Source organism: Mustela nivalis (genome assembly GCF_964662115.1).
Source record: "Mustela nivalis genome assembly, contig: HAP1_SCAFFOLD_1032, whole genome shotgun sequence".
NCBI classification, from domain to species: Eukaryota; Metazoa; Chordata; class Mammalia; order Carnivora; family Mustelidae; genus Mustela; species Mustela nivalis.
This window is the reverse complement of record NW_028135632.1, coordinates 88,965-109,379: the sequence shown is the minus strand read 5'-3', so window position 1 is coordinate 109,379 and position 20,415 is coordinate 88,965. Positions and strand designations below refer to the sequence as shown.

The window sequence follows — 20,415 nt, the reverse complement described above, 5'->3', positions numbered from 1 at the left end:
CCTCCTGGTCACCCCAGATAAGACCCCAAAGGGTGGAGATGTACACTCAGCCTGAAGGCCACAGAGCCCGAGAAACATGTTTATTGTTCAAGTTGGCTCATATTGCTGTGTGGGGTCTGGGGCACACTGTGCTCAGCTCAGTGCAGGATCCAGAAGACACACCATGCCCACGAGAAGGAAGCTTGCATCATGCCCTTCTTGGGAAGTGTGCCTGGCTGGGCAAGGTAGGAGAGGCGTGCAAAGCCCAGGCTGGAAGGGTCTGCACCTGCTCAGAAACCGCCCCCCATCCCTGCAACCCTGGCCTGCTGCTCTGCACCTGCCCCCCCAGTCCCTCCAGGTCTAGAGTCTGAGCTCACCTCTGACCCATCCGCAATCCAAGTGTCCACCCCCACTGCTTGTTGGTGCCCCCAGGGGGGCAGGACACCTGGGAAGGCAGCTTGGTCCCAGAGACACAGGACACGTCAAGGGGAAACGTGTGAACTAGTAGGCGCTGCGCGGTTCACCGACCGATAAATAATAAATAGATAAATAAACTAGAAGTAAGTAAACGGCGCACACGCACGCACACGCACACACACTGAGCAGTGAACACAGAAGTGGCCGGCCTCGACGCAGAGACAAGGACAGACAGGGCAGGACCTTCCTGGTGGGGGCCGAGCACTCCGCCCCCGACACGCGAGGTGCTGGGGCCGCCCTGTGGAGCTTAAGGCATGTGGGAGGCCGCGGGGCCGGGCCTCTGGGCAGTCCGCGCCGCGGGTCAGAGGCTGGTGGACGACACGGACAGCGTGGGCGAGGAGGGCGGCGGGAAGTTGAGCAGCTCGAGCACTGCCACGCCCACGCTGCTGCGCCTCGTGAACATGCAGGACGCGGCCACCCACTTGTTGGTCCTCGGGTTGTACTTCTCGATGGAGTTGAGGCTGGAGCTGCCATCGTTGCCCCCCACGGCATAGAGCCAGCCGTCCATGGCCACCAGGTCGTGCGTACTCCTGGGGGTGCGGTGGGGGCAGGGAGGTGAGCCGCAGGCCGAGAACTGCTCTCAGAGCCTCCCGGGAGCCAGGGAGGAGCCCCCGGGGGCGGGGCGGGGCGATGGGCGGGGCCCTGGCGCTGGGCGGGGCCCTGGCGCTGGGCGGGACCGGGAGCTGGGCGGGGCCCTGGCGCTGGGCGGGACTGGGAGCTGGGTGGAACCGGAGCTGGGCGGGGCCCTGGCGCTGGGTGGGACCGGGAGCTGGGCGGGGCCCTGGCGCTGGGTGGAACCGGAGCTGGGCGGGGCCCTGGCGCTGGGCGGGACTGGGAGCTGGGTGGAACCGGAGCTGGGCGGGGCCCTGGCGCTGGGCGGGACTGGGAGCTGGGCGGGAGGTGCACATGGATAGGAGGCGTGGACACATCACACTGGCAAGACACTTCAAGGCAGACCTGGGAATCTGGGGGGGGGCAGTGGTGACAGGGGGACACTCGGGGCCTGTGCGGAGGGGCCAGCGCACCTTCGGATGTTCATGGGGGCCACGCTCTCCCAGGCACCGGCCTTAGGGCTGTACCTCTCCACAGAGCTGAGGCAGCTGGTGCCGTCGTTGCCGCCCGCCACGTAGAGGGCCCCCTCCAGCACCGCCGCCCCTGCTGAGCTCCGTCGGCTCAACATGGAGGCCACGGGGGTCCATGCATTTACCTGCGGTTGAGGGGACCAGCTGGGGGCAGACCCGTCACGGGCCTCCCTCCTCCACAGTCCAAGAACCCTCTTCTAGGACCGGGTGTCTGTGCGACGGGGTGGACCTAGAGGGCTGGTCATCTGGGTGATGTGGGTGTTCGGAGTGAGGACCTCAAGTCGCTCTTGGAAAGGGAGATTCATGGGCTGGGGGGGTGTTTCCTACCTGGGGCTCATACTTCTCCACAGTTGCCAGGTGTGACGAACTGTCGTAACCACCCACAGCGTACAGGTTCCCATCTGCAGAGAGTCAACGTGCCCGTGGTGTGCCTGCTATGTGTGGGGTCCCCAGGGTGGGGCAGGTGGGGGTGGGGTGGACACTACACAGAGCAGGCCCTGTCACCCACCAAGCATGGCCACACGCACGTATCGCCTCCGGGTGCTCATGGCAGCGATGGACGTCCATGTTCCCGTCAGAGGGTCATAGCGTTCAGCACTGTGGACACCAGGCCTGCCGCTGACCTTGAGCAGTGGCAGAAAGGCTGCCCTGGTCCCAGGACCTGCCCTCTCCCACGGAATGATTAAAATCCCATCCTAGGCAGTCACAGAGACTGATCCCAGAATCCCACCGGAGCAAGTAGCAGGCCCTCTGGGTGGGGACAGGGGCCCCTAGCTGGCCGCCTGCATGATCCTGGGCACGTGTCCATGGTGCCCAGCCCCTAGGCTGGGGGAAGAACTTGAGAGGAAAAGAAGGGGCAGCTGGGCTGGTGCAGATGGAGAGACCCAGGGTGCCCTGGTGACTTGAGTCAGGGTGGATCCCTCTTTGCTCCCTCCAGGCATGATCTCTGCAGTCCTGATGCAGCCATACCTGCAGCCAAACCAACCCCAAGAGGCCACCCGGCCCTGACCCCGGCCACTACCTGTTGAGGCAGGAGGCCCCATCGTAGCCACCAGCTGCATACAGGAGCCCGTGCAGGGCAGCCACACCCAGGCAGCTGCGCCTCGTGCCCATGGACACCTCAGGCTGCCAGGTGTTGGTCACAGGGTCGTACGACTCTACGGTGGCCAGGTCTGAAGTCCCATCGTAACTAGGGGAGGGGTCCGCTGCCGGTCAGGACTGGCCCAGTGGGCATATGCTAAGCCCCTGACCCCAAACCAGCGTCCACACTTACCCACCCACAGCATATAGCCGGTTCCCAACTGCTGCCACGCCCACCCGGGCCCGGCGCGTGGACATGGAGGCCACCACGTGCCAGCGGTCAGTGCGTGTGTCATATGCTTCACAGTCTCCGTGGATGGCGAACAGGCTCCCACCACCTAGGAAGGGGGAAGTGACGGGGCAGGACAAGGGACCCAGGGAGGCAACGGCTGGGCATCTCTAGCGCAGTTCAAGGTCAAGAGTACGGGGGCTCCAAGGGTGGGTGGGGATGAGGATCGGTGAGTGGGTCATACCGCACGGGGTCCTCCACAGGCGAACAGAGGAGCAGGTGTGGGGTGGGTACAGGATGTGACCAGCGCGGTATGAGGTAGGCTTGTGCTGGGCTCAGGGACAGAAGCACAGGTCAGGGATGGGAGAGGAGAGGGAGGGCATGTGGGGGAGGGTCCTGGACCCGAGGGGACCAGGCAGGTGAACATACCCACGGCGAAGAGCACGGGGCCGGCGCCCTCACAGCGCCGGGGCCGCGTACGGCTGGTGCCCAGAACACCCCTTTGCTCAGGCAGCAGGTGGAATTTGAGGGCCTCGATAAGCAGGTCCTTGCAGTCAGGATGGTGCCTCACCAGGCTCTCAGCATCCACGTGGCCCAGCAGGAAGTCCCGGCTCAGCAGGGGCAGGCGCACACACTTCATGAGCTGGGACGCAGGGGTGCCACGGTCAGGCGGCAGGCCCCAGGGAAGAGCTCCCCCTCAGACGTGCTGGCTCTTCTTGAAAACGTCTCTGCATCACTCCTGTGAGGGGGTCTCTGTACACAGCAGACCCCAGGGGCACCCAGGTCCTCAGCCGCTATGTGTCCCCTTCTAAGCACAGTGGGCCCCTAGGTGCTGGCCTCACCCTTGGCACATGCTGTCTCCGAGCGTCCACGTCATGTCTGACCCAGCTCAGGACGGCACGGTAGACGTCCTCCTCTGAAGGCACGTTCAGGCTGTCACTAGAGACCAGTTCCAGCACCTAGGGGTGGGGACCCTCAGACCTGAGATCTAGGGAGGGCTTTGGGGGCCCATGGAGCCCTGAAGGTACCCGGGAGGGAGAGTCCAATGGGGAGGCCAGTGTTCCTACAAGAAGGGACCAAGCAGGGTCAGGAACCACAGACTCGGTTCCCATGGGCCCAGGCCCGGAACAATGCTAGGGATGCAGACCCAGGGCCTACAGGCTGTAGGCAGGGATGTGGTCAGAGGAGGATGAGATCTGAAGTCAAAAATGGCAGGTTTGGGTGGGTCAGAAGAAGGGGGTGTGGTGGGGGTGGGGTGGGGAGAGGGCGGGGGATGGGTAGTGAGGCTGGAATGCGGGTCAGAGGCTGGAAATAAGGGTTGGGGGGCAAAGGGCCAGGTCCGAAGGGCCAAGATGAAGGAAGCCAGGAGTCCTGGGGCTGGGGCCAGGGTCTAGGGACTGGGTCAGGGTCGAGGCGGTGCCCCCGCTGGCACGTTACCTGCTTTAGTGGCAACAGCATGAACTCCTCGGTCTTGGCCACATCCACAAAGTGCTGCAGCACGTACCTGTGTGCGGCCTTGAGCAGGTCGCTGCATGAGTGCGTGTCAGCAAAGCCCCGGATGCCCAGACAGTTGGAGGGGTCGAGCTGACTCAGCAGGAACTTGCAGCAGGCGTCACGGACGCCATTCAGCTGCAGGAGGCTGGCAGCTGGGAGCAGAGTCTGTGGGGGGACACGAGAGAGAGAGAGAGCAGGGGAGCAGGGACAAGAAAACGGGCCACGAGGGACTGAGGGAGAGGCACGGGGAAACACCAGGAGCTGAGGCACAGGGGCCCAGCGGAGCTGTGCGAGGGACTGAGGGAGGGACCAGGCAGCCTCACCTGCACGTTGCCTTCGCCCACCACAATCTCAGCCGTGTACGCAAACTGCACCAGCTGGTCCAAGGCCTGAGGGTCAATGTCATGCAATGTCACGTGCGTCTGGCGGCTCTCACTCATCTCATCTGTGGGGACAGAGGGTCAGGCTGGTACCTGCCCGGCGAGATCTGCAGAGCCCCCCGAGTGCCCAGACTGCATGTGGGGGTACTTGCTTGTGAACATGGCGTGGAAGTAGGGACTGCAGGAGGCAAGCACCACCTTGTGTGCTCGGATCTCCTTGGCCGCCACGTGCAGGACGATGTCACACAGGAGGCCACGCTGCCGCATGCGGCTCATGGCCACGAAGGCATCGTGGTAGTGCCGCTTGGAGTTGTGGGACACGGTGTGGCCCTCACGGCTCAGCAGCTGCACTGCACCCTCCATTGGAGCCGTGGGCCGGGCCTGGCGAGGGCGCGCGCGCTCTGCCTCCGGGCTGCAGACGGGCAGGGCCAGGTCAGACGCCCGCTGCGGGGAGCTGCTCACCCACCCCTGACACTGCAGCAGGGCGAGGGCACCGAGGTGGCAGCCCCCTCCCTGACAGCCCCTACCTGGCTTCCATCAGGAACCACCCCCCTTCTCCTTCACATACAGGGAGCCTCCCTAGAAGTGCAGCAAAGCTGCCCCACACCTGCTCCTCCGCTGAGGTCCAGTCGCACCCGATGCCAGCGCTGGTCCTAGCAGCTTCCTCTGCCAGGACACCTTCTGGCACCATACTCCCCTCTGCCCAGGTGTCCCCACAGAATAGCCCGTCTCTGCCCCTAACTTGTAAGGACCAAGTTCCCTTCGCCCTCTTTGGGACCAGGCGCTCCTCTGTCACTGGCCGCCCTTCCCCTTCCCCATCAGGGTCCAGTGTCCTCAGCACGGGCTGGGCACACAGGATGTGCACCAAGCGCGACTGGCTAAGGCTTCAGAACAGCTCTGAAGACGGCCCCTATGCCACCAGCAGGCCGAGCCTCACCCGACCCTCCCCAGCGGCTCCACCCGCCCCCCCCCCCCATTCCTGCAGACAAGTCGCCCAAGTCTGAGCGGCGCAGCCGGAATTCAAGGGCGGCGGGAGAGGACAGCGCCTCCGGGAAGCAGCCACTTTTGCGCGCCCGGTCCCACGTAGCTGCGTGCGCGACAAACGGGGGGGAGTTGCACCTCTAGGGGCGGGCCGAGCCTGCGGGGCGCCGAGGCCGCCTCCTCCGGGCAGCCAGCCAGGGTGGGCGCACGCCCCTCCTCGTCGCCCTCCCGGGTCCACTCAGCCCCTGGTCTGGCGCACGGTCCCCAGGCCCTCGGCCCACTTACGCCGGCGGCTGCGGCTGCGGCGGCGGCGGCTGCGGCGGCGCCTCCGGCCCAGGCCCCGGGCTGCCGTGCTCCGGGCTTTGCGTCCTGCCAGCCGGGCGCTCGCTGCGCGGCTGCATGGGCTCGGCTGCCGGACCCGCCGCGACCCGCGGAGAACGCGCAGACGGACGGACTTAGGACTGCCGGAGGGCTGCTAGGCGGTGGCGGCCGGCTCCGCGTCCCTCGCTCCCGCCGCCCGCCCGCCCGCAGCCGCTGTTTCTCGGCGCCGCCCGCCCCGCCTCCCGCGCTGCCCGCGTCTTCGCGGACGGAACGCAGCGCGGCAATCCTCCCAGTCCGCGTCCGGGCGCCCCGCCCGCTCTCTCCTCCGGGAAGCCCCCGCGGCCCCGCCCGCCGCCTACATCGGAGAAGCCACCCCGACCGTCCATCCCCCGCCAGTTCCTTTAAGAAGCCCCGTCCCCGTAAGCACTCTGGACGGCCCTGCTGCCCTTGGGGCCTGTGGCACCGTTCTGCCTGCCCCCGTTGTGACCCCAGGCAGGCCAGTTTGCCCGGCCGGCCTTCGCTGGGTTCGCTCCGTGAACCCCTACAAGTACCAGGCCTGGGACTGGGCGCCAGCGGCGGGGGTGGGGGGGTGGCGGGGGCGCAGGGCCCGGGGGATCTGCCAGGAGTCACGCCTGCTCCCTAGAAGCCCGCGGGATCGGGCGTTCCAGGCCCACACACTCTGGCCCTTTAGGGGGCGGGGATAGGAGGGCACCGTGTGGTTCTCCCGCCCCTTCTGCAAAGCAGTCTTCCGGACTCTGGGCTTCTGGACCCGCCTTCCCACAGGCGGGGCAGGGAAGAGTGGCCGCTCCCGCCCAGCCCACACTGTGGACTTAGGCAAATTCCCGGCGGAGGACTTGGAGGACCCAAGTATCAGGCGCAGTACTTCCCGTTCGATTTGGCCAAACGGGCTTCAGTAACAGCTCCGGGATCTGTCCACTGCCCCCCACCCCCGCCGTGGCCTGTCCAGTGAAGCAGAAGCGACTCTCATCATTCTGACCCTCATTCGATGCAGGCGAGACTGGCCTGGTCATCAGAGCGTCATTTTTTCCCGGCGAACTGCCCACCTACGCGGCTAGTAGCCTGCTTTTCCTGCGAAGCTGGGCTCTTTATTATTGATTCGTGAGAGCTCTTTGCATAGGAGTCTTGTCTGTCAAGTGTCTTCCCCGGGGCGCATTTCGTCCGGCGCCTGTGCATTGACCCCCTTCCAGGCACGTGCTTCTGGAGCTCTGGGGAGGCTGTGGGCAGCAGGGGAGAGGATGCCCCAGGTCCTGGGCCTCGTCTTCCCTGGGGCAGGTGATGTGTGAGCAGCCGGCCAGCGTTCCATCCCGTGCAGTCCTGCCCGACTTTCGAGATCGACAGCCCGACACTCAGCGATGTGTGCGGGAGCCGTGACTGAGTCCGGCCTGCGCCGTTAGCGTCCATCCGGCCGGCCATCCTGGGAGCCCTGAGCGCCGAGGATGTGAACTTGCCCTCCCGCCTGGATGCCACCGGAGCCTCGGTTGGAGAAACTCAGAGCCACCGGTGGGGCGCGGCGGGGCGGGGCCGAGGGCGGGGCCGGCCCGGAGGAAGTGCGGCTGCCGGACGGCATTCTGGGGCCGGAAGTGGGGCGCACGCTGCGGGCGGGCGGCGATGGCGGCGGCGGCGGCGCGGGCCGGCAAGCGGTGAGTTGGGGTCCGAGGGCCGACTGGGTCCTCCGGTGCCTCCCGGAGCGTCTCCGTGTCCCCGGCGCGTCTAGGCTGGGCGGGCCGGGCCGGCGGGGAGGCCTGACCCGGCCGGCGGGGAGGCCTGACCCGGCGGCCGCCACCGCAGGCGCCTGGCGGAGCTGACAGTGGACGAGTTCTTGGCTTCGGGCTTCGAGTCCGAGTCCGAGTCGGAGTCCGAGTCCGAGTCCGAGTCCGAGTCCGAGTCCGAGTCCGAGTCCGAGTCCGAAGGAGCCGCGGGAGCCGGGACGCGGGCGCTGCGTGGAGCCGACCGGAGACGGGATGGGCCGGCCGGGAGCCCCTCGTCCAGGTGAGGGGAGCGTCCCCCGCGGGCCGTGCGTGAGGCCAAACCCTCTCCCTGTGCGGGCCCGTCGCGCGGGTGGGGACCGGGGACCGCGACCCCGCGCCAGTCCCCGCGCTCGTTCGTTCCTGCAGCGCTTGCCGGGACGAGCCTCCTTCCACTCCGCTGTGTGCTCGGGCCTCCCCCTCGTGGAGACCCGTCAGTCCCCGCTTGGCCCGGAGACAGGCGGCGGGAGGGAGCGGGGAGCCCGGGCGGGACTCGATCCCAGGGCGCTGGGGCCGTGGCCTGAGCCCAGGGCAGACGCTTCGCCGACGGAGCCCCCAGCGCTCGCCGGCCCGTATTTTGGGCACTCCCTGGTGCGTCCCGAAAGGGTCCCTTTCCGGCCTGGAAGAGGTTCGGCAGCCCGGGGGAAGCGGGCGGGGTTAGGCCAGAAAACGAAGTGGGGCCGAGGGCCAGGAAGCCGGGGTTAGAGAGCTCGGGAGGAGGGGCGCGGCCCCTGTTGCTGGTGGTGCAGAAGGACCCTTGGGCAGCGGGTCAGTGGACAGAGACCCGAGGGAGGAGGCCACCAGCCCGGGGAAGGACGCTGTGGTGTTTCAGGGATTCGGAGCGGCGGAGCTGCTGAGGTGGGGGCAAGCCTTACGAAGGACGGGTGACCGGGAGAGTGGAAGGTGGCCCTGGGGAAGGGTCGGTGCTGGCTAGGGAGAGGGGCGTCTCTCACGGAGAGCCTGCGGAGGTCGGGTCACTGATGCGGGAGGTGGAGCAGAGGGTGGGCAGAGGAGTCCGGGAGAATCTGGGGTGTGGGGTCGGCGTTGGGTGGGACGTGCAGGTGTTGGAGCCGTACAGAGAGGCTGTCGCACGTGTGCATCCAGAGTTTAGGGGCGAGGGCATCTGCTGAGGGTGCGACCCTGGAAACTGCCCTGCATTGGCTGTCCGCAGCCCTGGTGGAGGGAGCCGTCCGGGCCCCGCAGCTTCTCTGTGGAGGCTGGCAAGCTTCCAGTGTGGAGGCCAAGAGGCCTCTGCCCCCACCCCTGTGGGCTGTGCCGGTCCGTTGTGCCTGATGACCCCCACCTCCTTAGCCGGCATAAAGGTCGAGCATCTGAGCATAAGGACCAGCTCTCTCGGCTGAAGGACAGAGACCCCGAGTTCTACAAGTTCCTGCAGGAGAACGACCAGAGCCTGCTGGACTTCAGTGACTCAGACAGCGCGGAGGACGAAGAGGGCCAGCTCCACTCCCTGCCGGACACGCTGGAAGTGAGGGCCTAGGCCTGACGGGTGGGGGCAGGGGCACACTTAGGGCCCCTGCCCCTGCTCTAGCCTGGCCCTCTGTCTGGTACAGGAAGCCAGCGAGGAGGAAGATGCGGGGGAGGGTGGGACCCCCCGCGGACTGAAGGGGAAGAAGCGGGATTCTGCTCCTGTGACCCTCGCCATGGTTGACGGATGGAAGCAGGCGGCGAAGGTGAGGCGCAGCATGGGGAGGGCCTTTGGACACCCCCGCCACCTGCTTTAAGAGGAGTCTACCCTGGCCTCGTTGCAGTGACTCGGATCTGTGCAGTCGGGAGGGTGGGCGGGGGAGGCCTTCTCCGAGCACTGGCCCTGGAGTCCTCCTTAGCACATCTCCTTACGCTGAGAGGCTCCGGGATCGCGCTCTGTCCTTCGGTCAGAGATCCTGGGGGCGCTTCTGCTTTCTGCCCCTCAGCTTCCCTCTCAGGTGCTCCCCGGTGCTGAAGGCCACTGCGGGCAGGACACACTCGGTGCCTTTGTCGGTCATTGGAGCCAGAGCCCTTCTTCAAGGCGTTTGCATTGGTTTCTGTGGGGAAAGGAAAGGGCAGAGGGAGAGTTCTGGAAACCACCTGTCACAGGTTGCCACCCAGATCTCGGACCCTCAGCCTCTCCCCTCTCCCTCTGACCCTGAGCCAGGCTCGCTTCCCTTCCAGGAACGTTTTGGACTCCTCTCTCTGTTCCCTGCGTGTGTCTCCATAACCGCTGCTGCTCCACGTCTCAGAGTGTGGGCAGGGGGCACCTTTCTCTTTCAGAGCAGGTTTCTCTGGTTGCCTCATGCTCTGTCTGACATGGCTGACCCCACCCCCCCGACATTTTGGGTCCTCTTAACCCCTTTAGCATCACCTTACTCCAAAGCTGTTCCACGAAGTCGTGCAGGCGTTCCGAGCTGCTGTGGCCACCACCCAAGGAGACCAGGAAGGTGCCGAGACCAGCAGGTTCCAGGTCACGGACAGTGCTGGTGAGCTGGACGAGGGGATGCGGGATACCGGCCCCCTGTTCCGCCTTCTGTACTGTGAATGGCATCTGTGGTCCCCTCGTTGTAGTGTTCAATGCCCTGGTCACCTTCTGCATTCGCGATCTCTTTGGCTGTCTCCAGAGGTTGCTGTTCGGAAAAGTCCCAAAGGACAGCAGCAGGTGAAGGGAAGAGGGGAGGTAGGGAGGTGTGGTCAGGCCCCTGCATTGGGGAAGGCAGAGGCCTTGTGATCTAGGGGTCCTCTCTAGACCCAACCAGGACAGAGGGATGTTGAATGAACATAGAGCCAGGCCCGTTGCAGTGTTCCTGGGAGAGGCTGGGCACACGGGGCCAGTTGGGTGGCTCTGCTCTCCTTTCTTTTTTCTTTCTAAGAAAGCACATCCTCTACCCAAAAGTTTTTAGGGGGCCCAGAGTGCATGCTTGGCTTCACGCCACTGGTTTTCTAGGTCGGGATTCTCTCTTTTTTGATCTCTCTTTCTTTAAATGAGTGTCTTTTCCACTCCTTCGCTGTGTGGTTGGGGAGGTGTCTGTGCCCACATAGGTCGGTGCCTTTCACAGCTGAGTTTCAGAACCTTAAATCCCATGTTAGAGGAGACTGAGGAGGCGAGGCTGTGAAAAGTCTTCAGGGAGAGAGAACAGCCGCAGACCTTTGGCAAAAGGGGAGGCCCACTGGCCTGGGAGGGCCGTGCAGCCACGTGCCTAGGGGGTAGTGAGGGCCTGAAGGATCAGACTATCCCCAGACACCAGGAAGAAGGCTCCAGGGAAGGGTCCTGCGTGACCTTCTGAAAGGGAGGCTTGGGGCGGTGGCGGACCTGGAGACAGGGGTATCTGGGTCTGCTGGAAGTTGCCAGGGTGAGACTCGTGACCAGGATGGCGCAGCTTTGTGGAGGTGGCCCTGGGGGAAGGGGGCAGGGAAGCTGACAGACAGGTGGGGTGGGGCTGGCGCTGGCCAGGTATGGACTCTTGCGTGAAGGGGGCCGCCGCATGGGGAGAGCCGTCACCGGGAAGGGGGGTGGGTTTGGGGAGAAAGTGCATTGTGGGGGTTCACTCAGACGGCTGTGGGTTTGGTCTCTCTGTAGGGTGCTGCACCCGTCTGGCAGCCCACTGTGGGGCAAGCTCCGGCTGGACATCAAGGTTTACCTGAGCTCAGTTATACAGGTGTGGTTCCAGAGGGGAGAGGGCCTGCTGTGCTCCACGGGGCCAGTCCTTCCTTGTTTCCCAGATGGGCGTGGGCTGGGGGCCTCACGGCGTCTCCCGCTTCCCCAGCTGGTGGCCTGCGTGGCCGAAGCGACAGTGGCAGCGGCCGTGCTACAGCATGTCAGCAACTCCGTGCCCTACTACTTGACCTTCCCCAAGCAGTGCCGCCTGCTGCTCAAGGTCAGCCAGGGTGGTGGGGGTGCGTGTCGCTGCCCTTCCAGCGTGTCCCTCTCGTGTGCCCGTCCTCACCCTGCCCCCGCTTGGGTTCTGTCTCCGTCCGCTCTTTGCTCCTGGGGCTGCAAAACCAGTCCCATAAGGGGGTGGCTTTCTGACGTTTCTGATGAGAAGCGAAGCAAGATCTACTCTTGCTTTCTCACGTGCTCCCTGGTACTGCCTTCACGGGTTAGGGTTACGTTTTTGTTACCCCCAGGTTGAGTTCTGAGTGGTTCTCTTCTGAGATGCTCTGGGAAGGGCCGTCTCCCAGCAGTGGCCATGGGGCTCTTTGGCTTGGGGAGGCTGGGGCAGGCAGTGACATCTTGCCTTCTGCAGAGGATGGTGGTGCTGTGGAGCACAGGTGAGGAGACGTTGCGTGTCCTGGCCTTCCTGGTCCTCGTCAGGGTCTGCCGGCATAAGAAGGATGTCTTCCTGAGTCCTGTTCTCAAGGTAGTGCGGGCCCAGGGCTTCTGCCTCTTGTGCCCCCGAGTCTGTGTCCATCAGGGTCTAGGTTGGAAGTGCTGGCCTGAGGGCCGGGGAGCTGCCTTTGTGGTTGGCACCCTGTGTTGGCCCTGTGGCTCGGGGCTCACCCACACCGCCGTCCTCGTTCCCTCCCTGAGAAGTTGGGGACCGTGGCAGGGATGGGAGTTCTTGAACGCCTGGGGCTCCAAATCGGCTATTCCGCACACCTCTCTCCCTCACTGGGTGTGGAGAGGCCGGGGACCGTGCTGCTTGGCCTCAAGCGGGGATGGCCTGTCCCACGTGGAGCCCCTCTAGAAAGCCCTGTGTAGGCCTGGCACATAGCTGGGGCTCTTCTGCCTCCCTGCTTCCCAGTCTCTCCACGGCGTCCTGCCTCTTCTCAGTGGCTCATGCTGCACTCCCCTTGGCACTCTCCCCCACCTGTAGGGTCCCTCCTCTCGGCACTGCAGACTTTGTTTGAGATTGGTGGCTGTACGGTGTGGAGGCTGAGCAGCAGTAGGGGGCCCAAGGGGCAGGCTGCGTGTAGGGGGAGGGGTCTGCAGCAGACATGACCAGACTGTGGCTCCTGCCAAGGCAGCAGCTCTGGGAGAAAGGCCCAGGTGTCTGGTAGTGGCTTGGAGCTGGGCGGTGGGTACCTAGGGCCCTGGGAGCTCAGGTGGTTCCAGCTGGGGTCTTTCCTGGCAGCACATGTATATCACATACGTGAGGAACTGCAAGTTCACCTCTCCCAGCACCCTTCCGCTCGTCGGCTTCATGCAGCGGACCCTGACCGAGCTGCTCGCCCTGGACACTGGCGTCGCCTACCAGCACGCCTTCCTCTACATCCGCCAGCTCGCCATCCACCTGCGCAATGCCATGACCACCCGCAAGAAGGTGTGTGGGTGTGCCTGCGGGGCGGGGGATGGCCCAGCCTGACCCAGCTGAGGGCCTGAGGGCTCCTGGCTTCCAGGAGATGGCCCAGCATGTGTTTGGGATCAGGGCCTTTGCTGGTGGGGGCTTCGGGCATAGGCAGCGGCACGGGGCAGGGGGGCCGAGATCCCGTGCCCCTGGTGGGTGAGGAAGAGCAGGGCCTTGCCAGGAGCCCCGCGCTGAGCTGGAGACGGCCCTCACTCTGTGTGCAGGAGACGTACCAGTCTGTGTACAACTGGCAGTTTGTGCACTGCCTGTGCCTGTGGTGCCGCGCACTCAGCACCCTCGGCCCCCGGGAGGCCCTCCGGCCCTTGGTCTACCCCCTAACCCAGGTGGTGATCGGCTGCATCAAGTGAGTTCTGCTGGGGGTGGTGGCCCTGACGTCGGAGGGAGGCAGCTTTCCGTGGGCTGCTGTGGGGATCGGGCTCGCTACAGGGGAGGCATCCTGGACGGCCAGGAGGAGCTGCTGCTCTGGGAGGGTCTGGGCCATCCCTGGACCCTGGGTCTGTTACTGGGCAGCGCCTGAGGAAGTACGGGGGTGGTGGTGGTGGTGGTGTGGTCTGTGGCCCCGTGGCCCCGCTGGTGCGTTCTAGGTGATCTGGGTAGAAAAGGCTAAGTATCCTTGGAGGGAATTTGGTTTTTGGACAGAGCTGGGCTGTGTGGTTGTGACTCTTGAGTTGTGGTCAGTATCCAGGGCGGATCCTGGAGGAGCTGCAGGAGGCCAGGTGGTTGCCGTTGTTGGCCAGGAGGGGTCGCCCCGGAGCCCCTGAAGGGGGAGCCGTCCAAGCGGGCGCAGGCCTGCATTTAAATGAAACTAAGTCTGGGGGCGCCTGGGTGGCTCAGTGGGTTAAGCGTCTGCCTTCGGCTCAGGTCGTGGTCTCAGGGCCCTGGGATTGAGCCCCGCATCGGGCTCTCTGCTTGGCGGGGAGCCTGCTTCCCCCTCTCTCTCTGCCTGCTTGTGATCTCTCTTTGTCAAATAAATAAAATCTGAAAAAAGAAAAAAGAAAAAGACGCTAAGTGAGAAGTCGTGTGGGGTGTTCTCTCACCCGACAACCGAGGGAGGAGGCAGGTCCTTGAGACCAGGATGTCAGTCGGGGGCCTTTTGTCCTGCCGTGTTCTGTGTGGAGGAGTCAGAGGGGCAGGTGTGCCCACCCACCCCGTCAGAAGTGAGGTTAGACCCCATGGGTGGGAATGCATCATGAGCAGCCAGGCCAGAAGGGGGAGGCTGGTTTGGGGGGTCTCTGAAGCTCAGGCCTCTGCTCACCCCTGCTTTCCTGTGCTCCCAGGCTGGTCCCCACTGCCCGCTTCTACCCCCTGCGCATGCACTGTGTGCGCGCTCTGACGGGGCTCTCGGAGAGCACCGGCACCTTCATCCCAGTGCTGCCCTTCATACTGGAGGTGAGAGGGGGCCGCCACCGGGGACTGGGGGGGGGGGGGATGTCTGGTGCCTCCGGGCTGTCTTCCGAGGCACCTCTTGCTGTCTCTGGACTGTCTCTTCCAGAGTGCTGGTTTTCTCATTTGTAGAGCAGGTTCTGGGAGGGCATCGCTCTGTGTGGAGCCTGTGTCATGTGCTGGTAGGGGCCCTGGCCGTGAGGACACGGACGGCTGCTCTGCAGGGCTGGCCTGACGGTGCTGGTTTTAGGACACGCTTGGGTCTGTCCGGTCCAGTTACAGTGAGCAGGAGAGCTGGGCCAGAAGCCTCGGTCTGATTCCAAAGCTGCGTTTTTTCTCCTGCGCGCTCCTGGGTCCGTTCGTGTGGACGCACACATCTGTGTGTGCACACGTGTATGTGTCCTTGCATGCCTGCACGCACATGTAGCTCAGGTACCGAAAGGTGGTCTGACTAAAGCCCAGAAGCCCGCTAGGGCTAGGCCTGGACCCACTGTACGCTTAGGACTTCACGTCTCCCTGTTAGAGAGGCCTGAGTGTCCCCCACCGCGAGATGGGCCAGGTTAGTGTCTCAGGGTGGTGTGCTATGCTCCCAGGGCTGTGTTCTGTGTCTCCTTACCAAGTAGAAGAGAGAAGGGAGCCCCTGAGGGTTCCTACTCGGATTTCTTCCTCTCACAGCTCTTGTACGGACTGACCCCTGCCCCAGCGTGCCGCTCTGCAGGGCACGTCCCTTCACACCCAGGCCTCTCCTTTCCAGAGAAAACACGTCAGGAGGCAGTTTCTGCCCTGCCCTACCCGGGTGGGTGGGAAGGGGTATCGAGAGCAGCCCCCTGCCCTGTCCCCACACCACCTCGGGCTGAGCCAGGTTCGAGAGTGCCGGTGTCCCCCCCTTGGGAGATGCTGTTACTGCCACAGCTGTGGGTGCTTTTCACCTGGGCTTGCGTTGAGCTCGGCTGGGAACCTTCCCCCCGGCTCCGTGGCATCTTCTGTGTTGGCCACCCACGCCCTTCAGGACAGCATCCTGGATCACTTCTGTGAACGGGCTGTGCGGGGGGCAGGCATGGCTTCCACTCTGCTGCCCCAGGGCACCCTGCAGCCTTCCGTGTTTGGACCCAGGGTGGGCTTCTCCAAGACGCAGAGAGCGATGGATGCAGCTGGTGGTCGCGGTGGAGGATGAAGGAGTGGCGGCGCTCCAGACCTTCATCGGAGATGCTCCTGGGGATGCAGCCCTGGGGTTGGCCCAAGGCCTCGGGGGTGCGGTCGGGGGGGAACGTTGCGGTGGCCGTGGCTGTGTGCAGGTTCTTTGGTCTCTAGATGTTGATTTTTACAGCTTCTTGGCCTAGTTTTAGGAAGGAGTCGATAGCATGTGTGCGCTCCTGGTCCCGTTCCCTTCAGCCAGAGCCCCAGTCGGGGATAAAGTGATGGCCTCGGAGGCCCGAGTGCTGCATGGCAGGGGGTGTGGGGGCCCGCAGGGCTGGCACTGCATGTGGCTGCCCGTCCCTGGTTCCACATTGGGTCTGTTGTAACCCAGGATATGGGTGGAGTGTGACACAGTGGGGCATGCGGCAGAGCAGGCCGGGCTGATGTGGCCTTGGGACAGGTTTTCCAGCAGGTGGACTTTAACAGGAGGCCAGGGCGCATGAGCTCCAAGCCCATCAACTTCACCGTGATCCTGAAGCTGTCCAAAGTCAACCTGCAGGAGAAGGCGTATCGGGTGAGGCTGGCCTCCTTGGAGGGGCGTGGAGAGATGCCTTGGGTGGGGGTCCCAGCCGGATGGCATAGGGCACTGAGGTCAGTGTGTAGGGTGGCAGGGGTCAGCTGAGTGTGGAGTTCGTGTGGACCTTCCTGGGTCTCTTGGGATGGGAGGGAATGGTGTTCTTGGCCTCAGCCACACTGAGTGTGAGCATGTGCACGTGCGAGCGTGTGCGCATGTGAGCGTGGCGTCTGGGAGGCTGTGGGGGCCCGTCCTCCAGTTTCCACCCTGCAGACTGAGTCTGGAAGAGCGCGGAGCTCCCGTCTCCCCAGCCCCGACCTTCTTTCTTCCCTGCTGCCCAGGACGGCCTGGTGGAGCAGCTGTATGACCTCATCCTGGAGTACCTGCACGGCCAGGCCCACAGCATCGCGTTCCCTGAGCTGGCGCTGCCTGCCATCCTGCAGGTGTGTACCCACCGTCTGGGTCCACCTTCCCTTCCCAGACCCCTTGACGGCCTGCCCCCGTGTAGCAGACAGAGCTGCTTGATGGGCTCGGCTCCCCATTCACGGAGCGAACAGAGGGAGGCATCCTTGTCACAGCCACACAGGGCCAGGAGCCAAGCCTAGCCTCTGTCGAAGGTCCGTCTGCTTTCAGGCCAGATGTTCTCCATCTCACGGAGGCAGGTGCCTCTCATGGAAAGGACCAGGTGGCACTGCCTGTCCCTGTCTGGTGCTGGTGGGCAGAAGCAACCCGCATAGCCGGAGGCCTGTTCAGCGAGTTGGGCTGGGCTGCTCTCCCCAGAGCCGCGCTGGCTGGAGACGCATCCAGACACAGGGCTGGCTGTGTCTTCGAGCCTTTAATTCTGGGCTCCAGGTCCCAGGGGTCCCAGTGTGGAACAGGGCTTTGCAGACTCTGCTGGTAGAATCTGATGGTAAGTGTTCTAGACTTCACAGTCACGGGCTCTCTCACAGCTGCTCAGGTTTTCCAGTCGTTGTTCCAAGAACCCACAGAAACGCATGAGTGAGTAGGTTGGACGCGCACCGGTTCGACTTTATTTACAGAGACCGGCTGGGGGTGGTCCGACCTGGAGGGTAGCCCCGTGCTGCCCCACTGCTGCCGTGCCTTTGCCTGGCCAGTGGGATGGGCCGTCTGCTCTCCAAGCCCCCACAGGCCCGGGCACCAGAGATCATGCAGCACCCCCCCACCCCAAATCTGGTGTGTGGACTTGGGTCCCCTCCCCATGTGTGTGCACTAGGGCTCCCCATAGCCAGAGCTGTGCGACACATGAACCCACGTTCCCTGCTGTCCCGTCTCTTCCTTCTGGTCACGTGAGGCCCAGACGGATTGTGGGGTGCAGAGCAGGTCTGTGTCTGGACCTTGTCTGAGCCCCTCTTCCTTCCGCAGCTGAAGTCCTTCCTCCGGGAGTGCAAGGTGGCCAACTACTGCCGGCAGCTGCGCCAGCTGCTGGAGAAGGTGCAGGAGAATGCGGAGTACATCTGCAGCCGCCGCCAGGGGGCCCCCTTCGCCGTGGCTGACCAGCATGCAGTGGTCAGTTGGGCGGTCGGGAGGGGGTGCTGGCGGCACTGTCTGAGGGCGCCGGTCAGGGCCGGGCTGGGCTTTGGAGGTTTGCGCAGGGTGGGGCTGATCCCGAACCTCTCCCCGCAGGATGCCTGGGAGAAGCAGACCCGAGAGGAGGGGACCCCTCTCACCAAGTACTACAGCCAGTGGCGGAAGCTGAGGGAGCGAGAGATCCAGCTGGAGATCAGTGGCAAAGAGCGGGTGTGTCTGCAGGGGACGTTTCTGGGGGTCGAGGAGGGGATGTGGGCATGGCCCCCTGGGTTGCTCTGATACCGGGATCCAGCTCCTTGGCTGTGACCCCAGAGTGGGGAAGGGGGCTCGTGGGAGGGGACAGTCCCAGGGACGACGTCGGCAGGATGGGTGGGGGCCTGTGTTCCAGCGGCAGCCTGTTCTGGGGCAGCTCTGAGGGGGCAGCTGTCCTGCAGAGCTGGGTAATGGTGGGGGGCTGCTTCTCTCATGACCTGCAGATGGAGGTGGCTGGAGGCCAAAGCAGCTGGGGATTCTGGGGGAGTGAGTGGCTGGACTGACCTTGGCACCAGAAGTGGAGGCAGGGAGCCACAGGAGGGGCGATGCCTCTGAGTCTGGGCCTGGCCCGTGGGTGTGGGATGGTGGGACTCGAGGGGACAGGTTCATGCTGAGGGGCATGCCTGTGACTGTCTGTCCTGTGCAGTCACTGTGGGTCTGCTGTCATTTCTGAGATGGGTGGTTGAAGATTTGGAGGCAGAAAGGTGAGGGGCTGCAGCTGGGCCTCCAGCCCGTGGGTGTGACTGAACCTTTGATGGCACCTGTGGCCAGCGTGTGGTTGGGGCCTCCTCTCCTGCCTGGTGGGATGGCTGTCCTGGAGTCCTGTCCCGTGATGTGGACCAAGAGTTGGCTAGAAAAAGTGGCCAGACAGAGTCTTTGCGTGGGGGACCGGTTGGGAGGCAAAGCTTGAGGGGGCCTGGGGGAGGGAACAGGACACTGCGATCAGGCGGGGAGACAGGAGCCGCGGTCCGGATTCCTGCCGTGTGCCGCATGCTGTGGCCTAGCCATGGCTAGGGTTAAGCCTTGGGGTGCAGGGGTTCCTGGGGCTGAAGCAGGGCAGGTTGGGGACTGGGCTGGGGTGGGCTCTCTGAGCCTCCTGACGATGACCCTTGCCTCCTGCTCGGGCTCTGGGTCCTACCAGCTGGAAGATCTGAACTTGCCAGAGATAAAGCGGCGGAAGGTGGGAGACAGGAAGAATGAAGACCGAGTGGAATTTAAGGATCTCTTTGACCTGGACAGTGATGGGGAAGACAGTGCCATGGACTTCTCAGAGACAGGTAGGGGCCTGAGCTCCTTGTGGGGAAGGGGACGGTGGGCCTGGAAGGCTTTCTAAGCTGCCTCATGGACCCAGAAGAGGGTGCCGGCTTCCACCTGACCGCTCCTGTCCGCTGGGGCCCTTCTACCACTCTGCTTTGGGGGAGGGCTTCCTGGCACTGGAACACGTGCTGCCAGACCTTGTTCCCTTGCTCTCACTCTGGGCACTTGGGAATCCTCTCTACCTGCCCAAAGGGGCCTGAGTGAAAGGTGGGTGGGTGTGGGGCTGTGAGCCTGGCCCAGCCTCCTCCCCTAACGGCCCCAGTGAGCACCTGCGGGCGGGCCCCCTCCCATGGGCTTTTCTTCTCGGTCCCCAGGGATGCCTGGGTCCCCAGGAGCTCGGCAGAGGGTGGAGGAGGAGGAGGAGGAGGAAGAAGAGGAGGAGGGCAGCTGTAGCAGCCAAGAAGCGGCTGGCAATTCAAAAGGTATGCGGTTCCTGGGCGTGAGGGGTGGTGCGTGGCCTGTTGAGCCTGCCTGTTCGGAAGCCCGAGGGTGTCAGGGGTGTGGCGGGGCAGGTAGGCAGGGCAGCCAGCTGGGAGGGCAGCTCTAAGCTGGGCCCACATGCTCCTTGGGGATACCAGGCCAGCTGCTCCGTTCCCGCTGGTTCTGGCCGCCAGTAACAGTGGCACAGTAAATTAATTAGGGCTGTGATTAATTAGTGATGAGTAATCTCCAAGGCTGGCTTCTCCCTGATAAAGTGGGATTTATGTAGCCTTGGTCTCTCCCTGCAGATGGAGGCCCGGACACACAGGCGGTCCTGGGCCTCCGGGAGCTGCGGCAGCTGGCCCAGGGGCCGGAGGACGAGTTGCAAGACCTCCAGCTCTCCGAGGAGGACTGAGGGCTGCCAGCCTGGGGCCCTGCAGGGACTGCGGTGCGCGGCTCCCAACTCAGCGGGCAGTCGGGCACATAGCTTCTTGGCTGGCCCTGACCCTGGCGGTCAGGGCGCACGCTGCGGTGGGGGGAAGGGCAGCCGATGGCGCACAGGGCTTTATCTTTCCAACATGGAAGACCAGAAAGTACCGAACCCTGTGCGGCCCCTGCAGTGGTGGCTGTGGAGCCCGTGTCTACTGCTGCGCCCCCACAGTGCTGGGTCAGAGGCATCAAGACCGTGCAAGGAGCTGACCTGGGGCGGCGCTCTGCCCCGACCTCTGCCCCAATGGCAGTCTGCTGAGAGGCCTGCCAGGAGCAGTCCCAGTTCCAGACAGAGCTGGCGGGCACGGCCACCACCCGTGTGGCATGATGGGCTGCCTCTGTGTCCTTCGTCATTCTTTGGTCTGTCCGCAGGTACCCGGGGTATGGAGTCCCTGTGCTTGGGCTCAGGGGTGGGTCCCCAGTCTTGT

General features: G+C 64.3%; 2 protein-coding genes across 4 annotated transcripts; one reads left to right on the top strand and one right to left on the bottom strand.

The window, feature by feature from the left end:
- Positions 1–65: 65 nt before the first annotated feature.
- On the bottom strand, positions 66–6,254 carry KLHL17 (kelch like family member 17). 3 transcript variants are annotated; one of them, XR_014307838.1, is made up of 12 exons: positions 5,988–6,254; positions 4,874–5,133; positions 4,665–4,786; positions 4,285–4,506; positions 3,690–3,806; positions 3,277–3,490; positions 2,812–2,956; positions 2,560–2,727; positions 2,047–2,135; positions 1,866–1,939; positions 1,664–1,783; positions 66–986 (listed from the first exon to the last, which is right to left on the bottom strand). XR_014307838.1 is itself a non-coding variant. In XM_082750385.1 (12 exons), the coding sequence occupies exons 1-12, from the start codon at positions 6,101–6,103 to the stop codon at positions 758–760; spliced, it is 1,938 nt and encodes a 645-aa protein (XP_082606511.1). In that variant the 5' UTR covers positions 6,104–6,254; the 3' UTR covers positions 66–757. The 3 variants fall into 3 exon arrangements, 2 of the variants coding, with proteins under 2 accessions (XP_082606511.1, XP_082606512.1); XM_082750385.1 differs by lacking the exon at positions 1,664–1,783 and adding an exon at positions 1,482–1,663; XM_082750386.1 differs by lacking the exons at positions 1,664–1,783; positions 4,874–5,133 and adding an exon at positions 1,482–1,663.
- A 66-nt stretch (positions 6,255–6,320) lies between these two features.
- Positions 6,321–20,099, top strand: NOC2L (NOC2 like nucleolar associated transcriptional repressor). The gene is made up of 20 exons (XM_082750383.1): positions 6,321–6,442; positions 7,317–7,684; positions 7,833–8,033; positions 9,101–9,275; positions 9,361–9,480; positions 10,143–10,263; positions 10,349–10,439; positions 11,358–11,436; positions 11,545–11,655; positions 12,025–12,138; positions 12,853–13,041; positions 13,290–13,429; positions 14,364–14,475; positions 16,067–16,180; positions 16,522–16,623; positions 17,564–17,707; positions 17,825–17,938; positions 18,903–19,038; positions 19,393–19,500; positions 19,807–20,099. Exons 2-20 carry the CDS (start codon positions 7,653–7,655, stop codon positions 19,911–19,913), a joined length of 2,310 nt encoding a protein of 769 aa, XP_082606509.1. The 5' UTR covers positions 6,321–6,442; positions 7,317–7,652; the 3' UTR covers positions 19,914–20,099.
- The last annotated feature ends 316 nt before the right edge of the window (positions 20,100–20,415 follow it).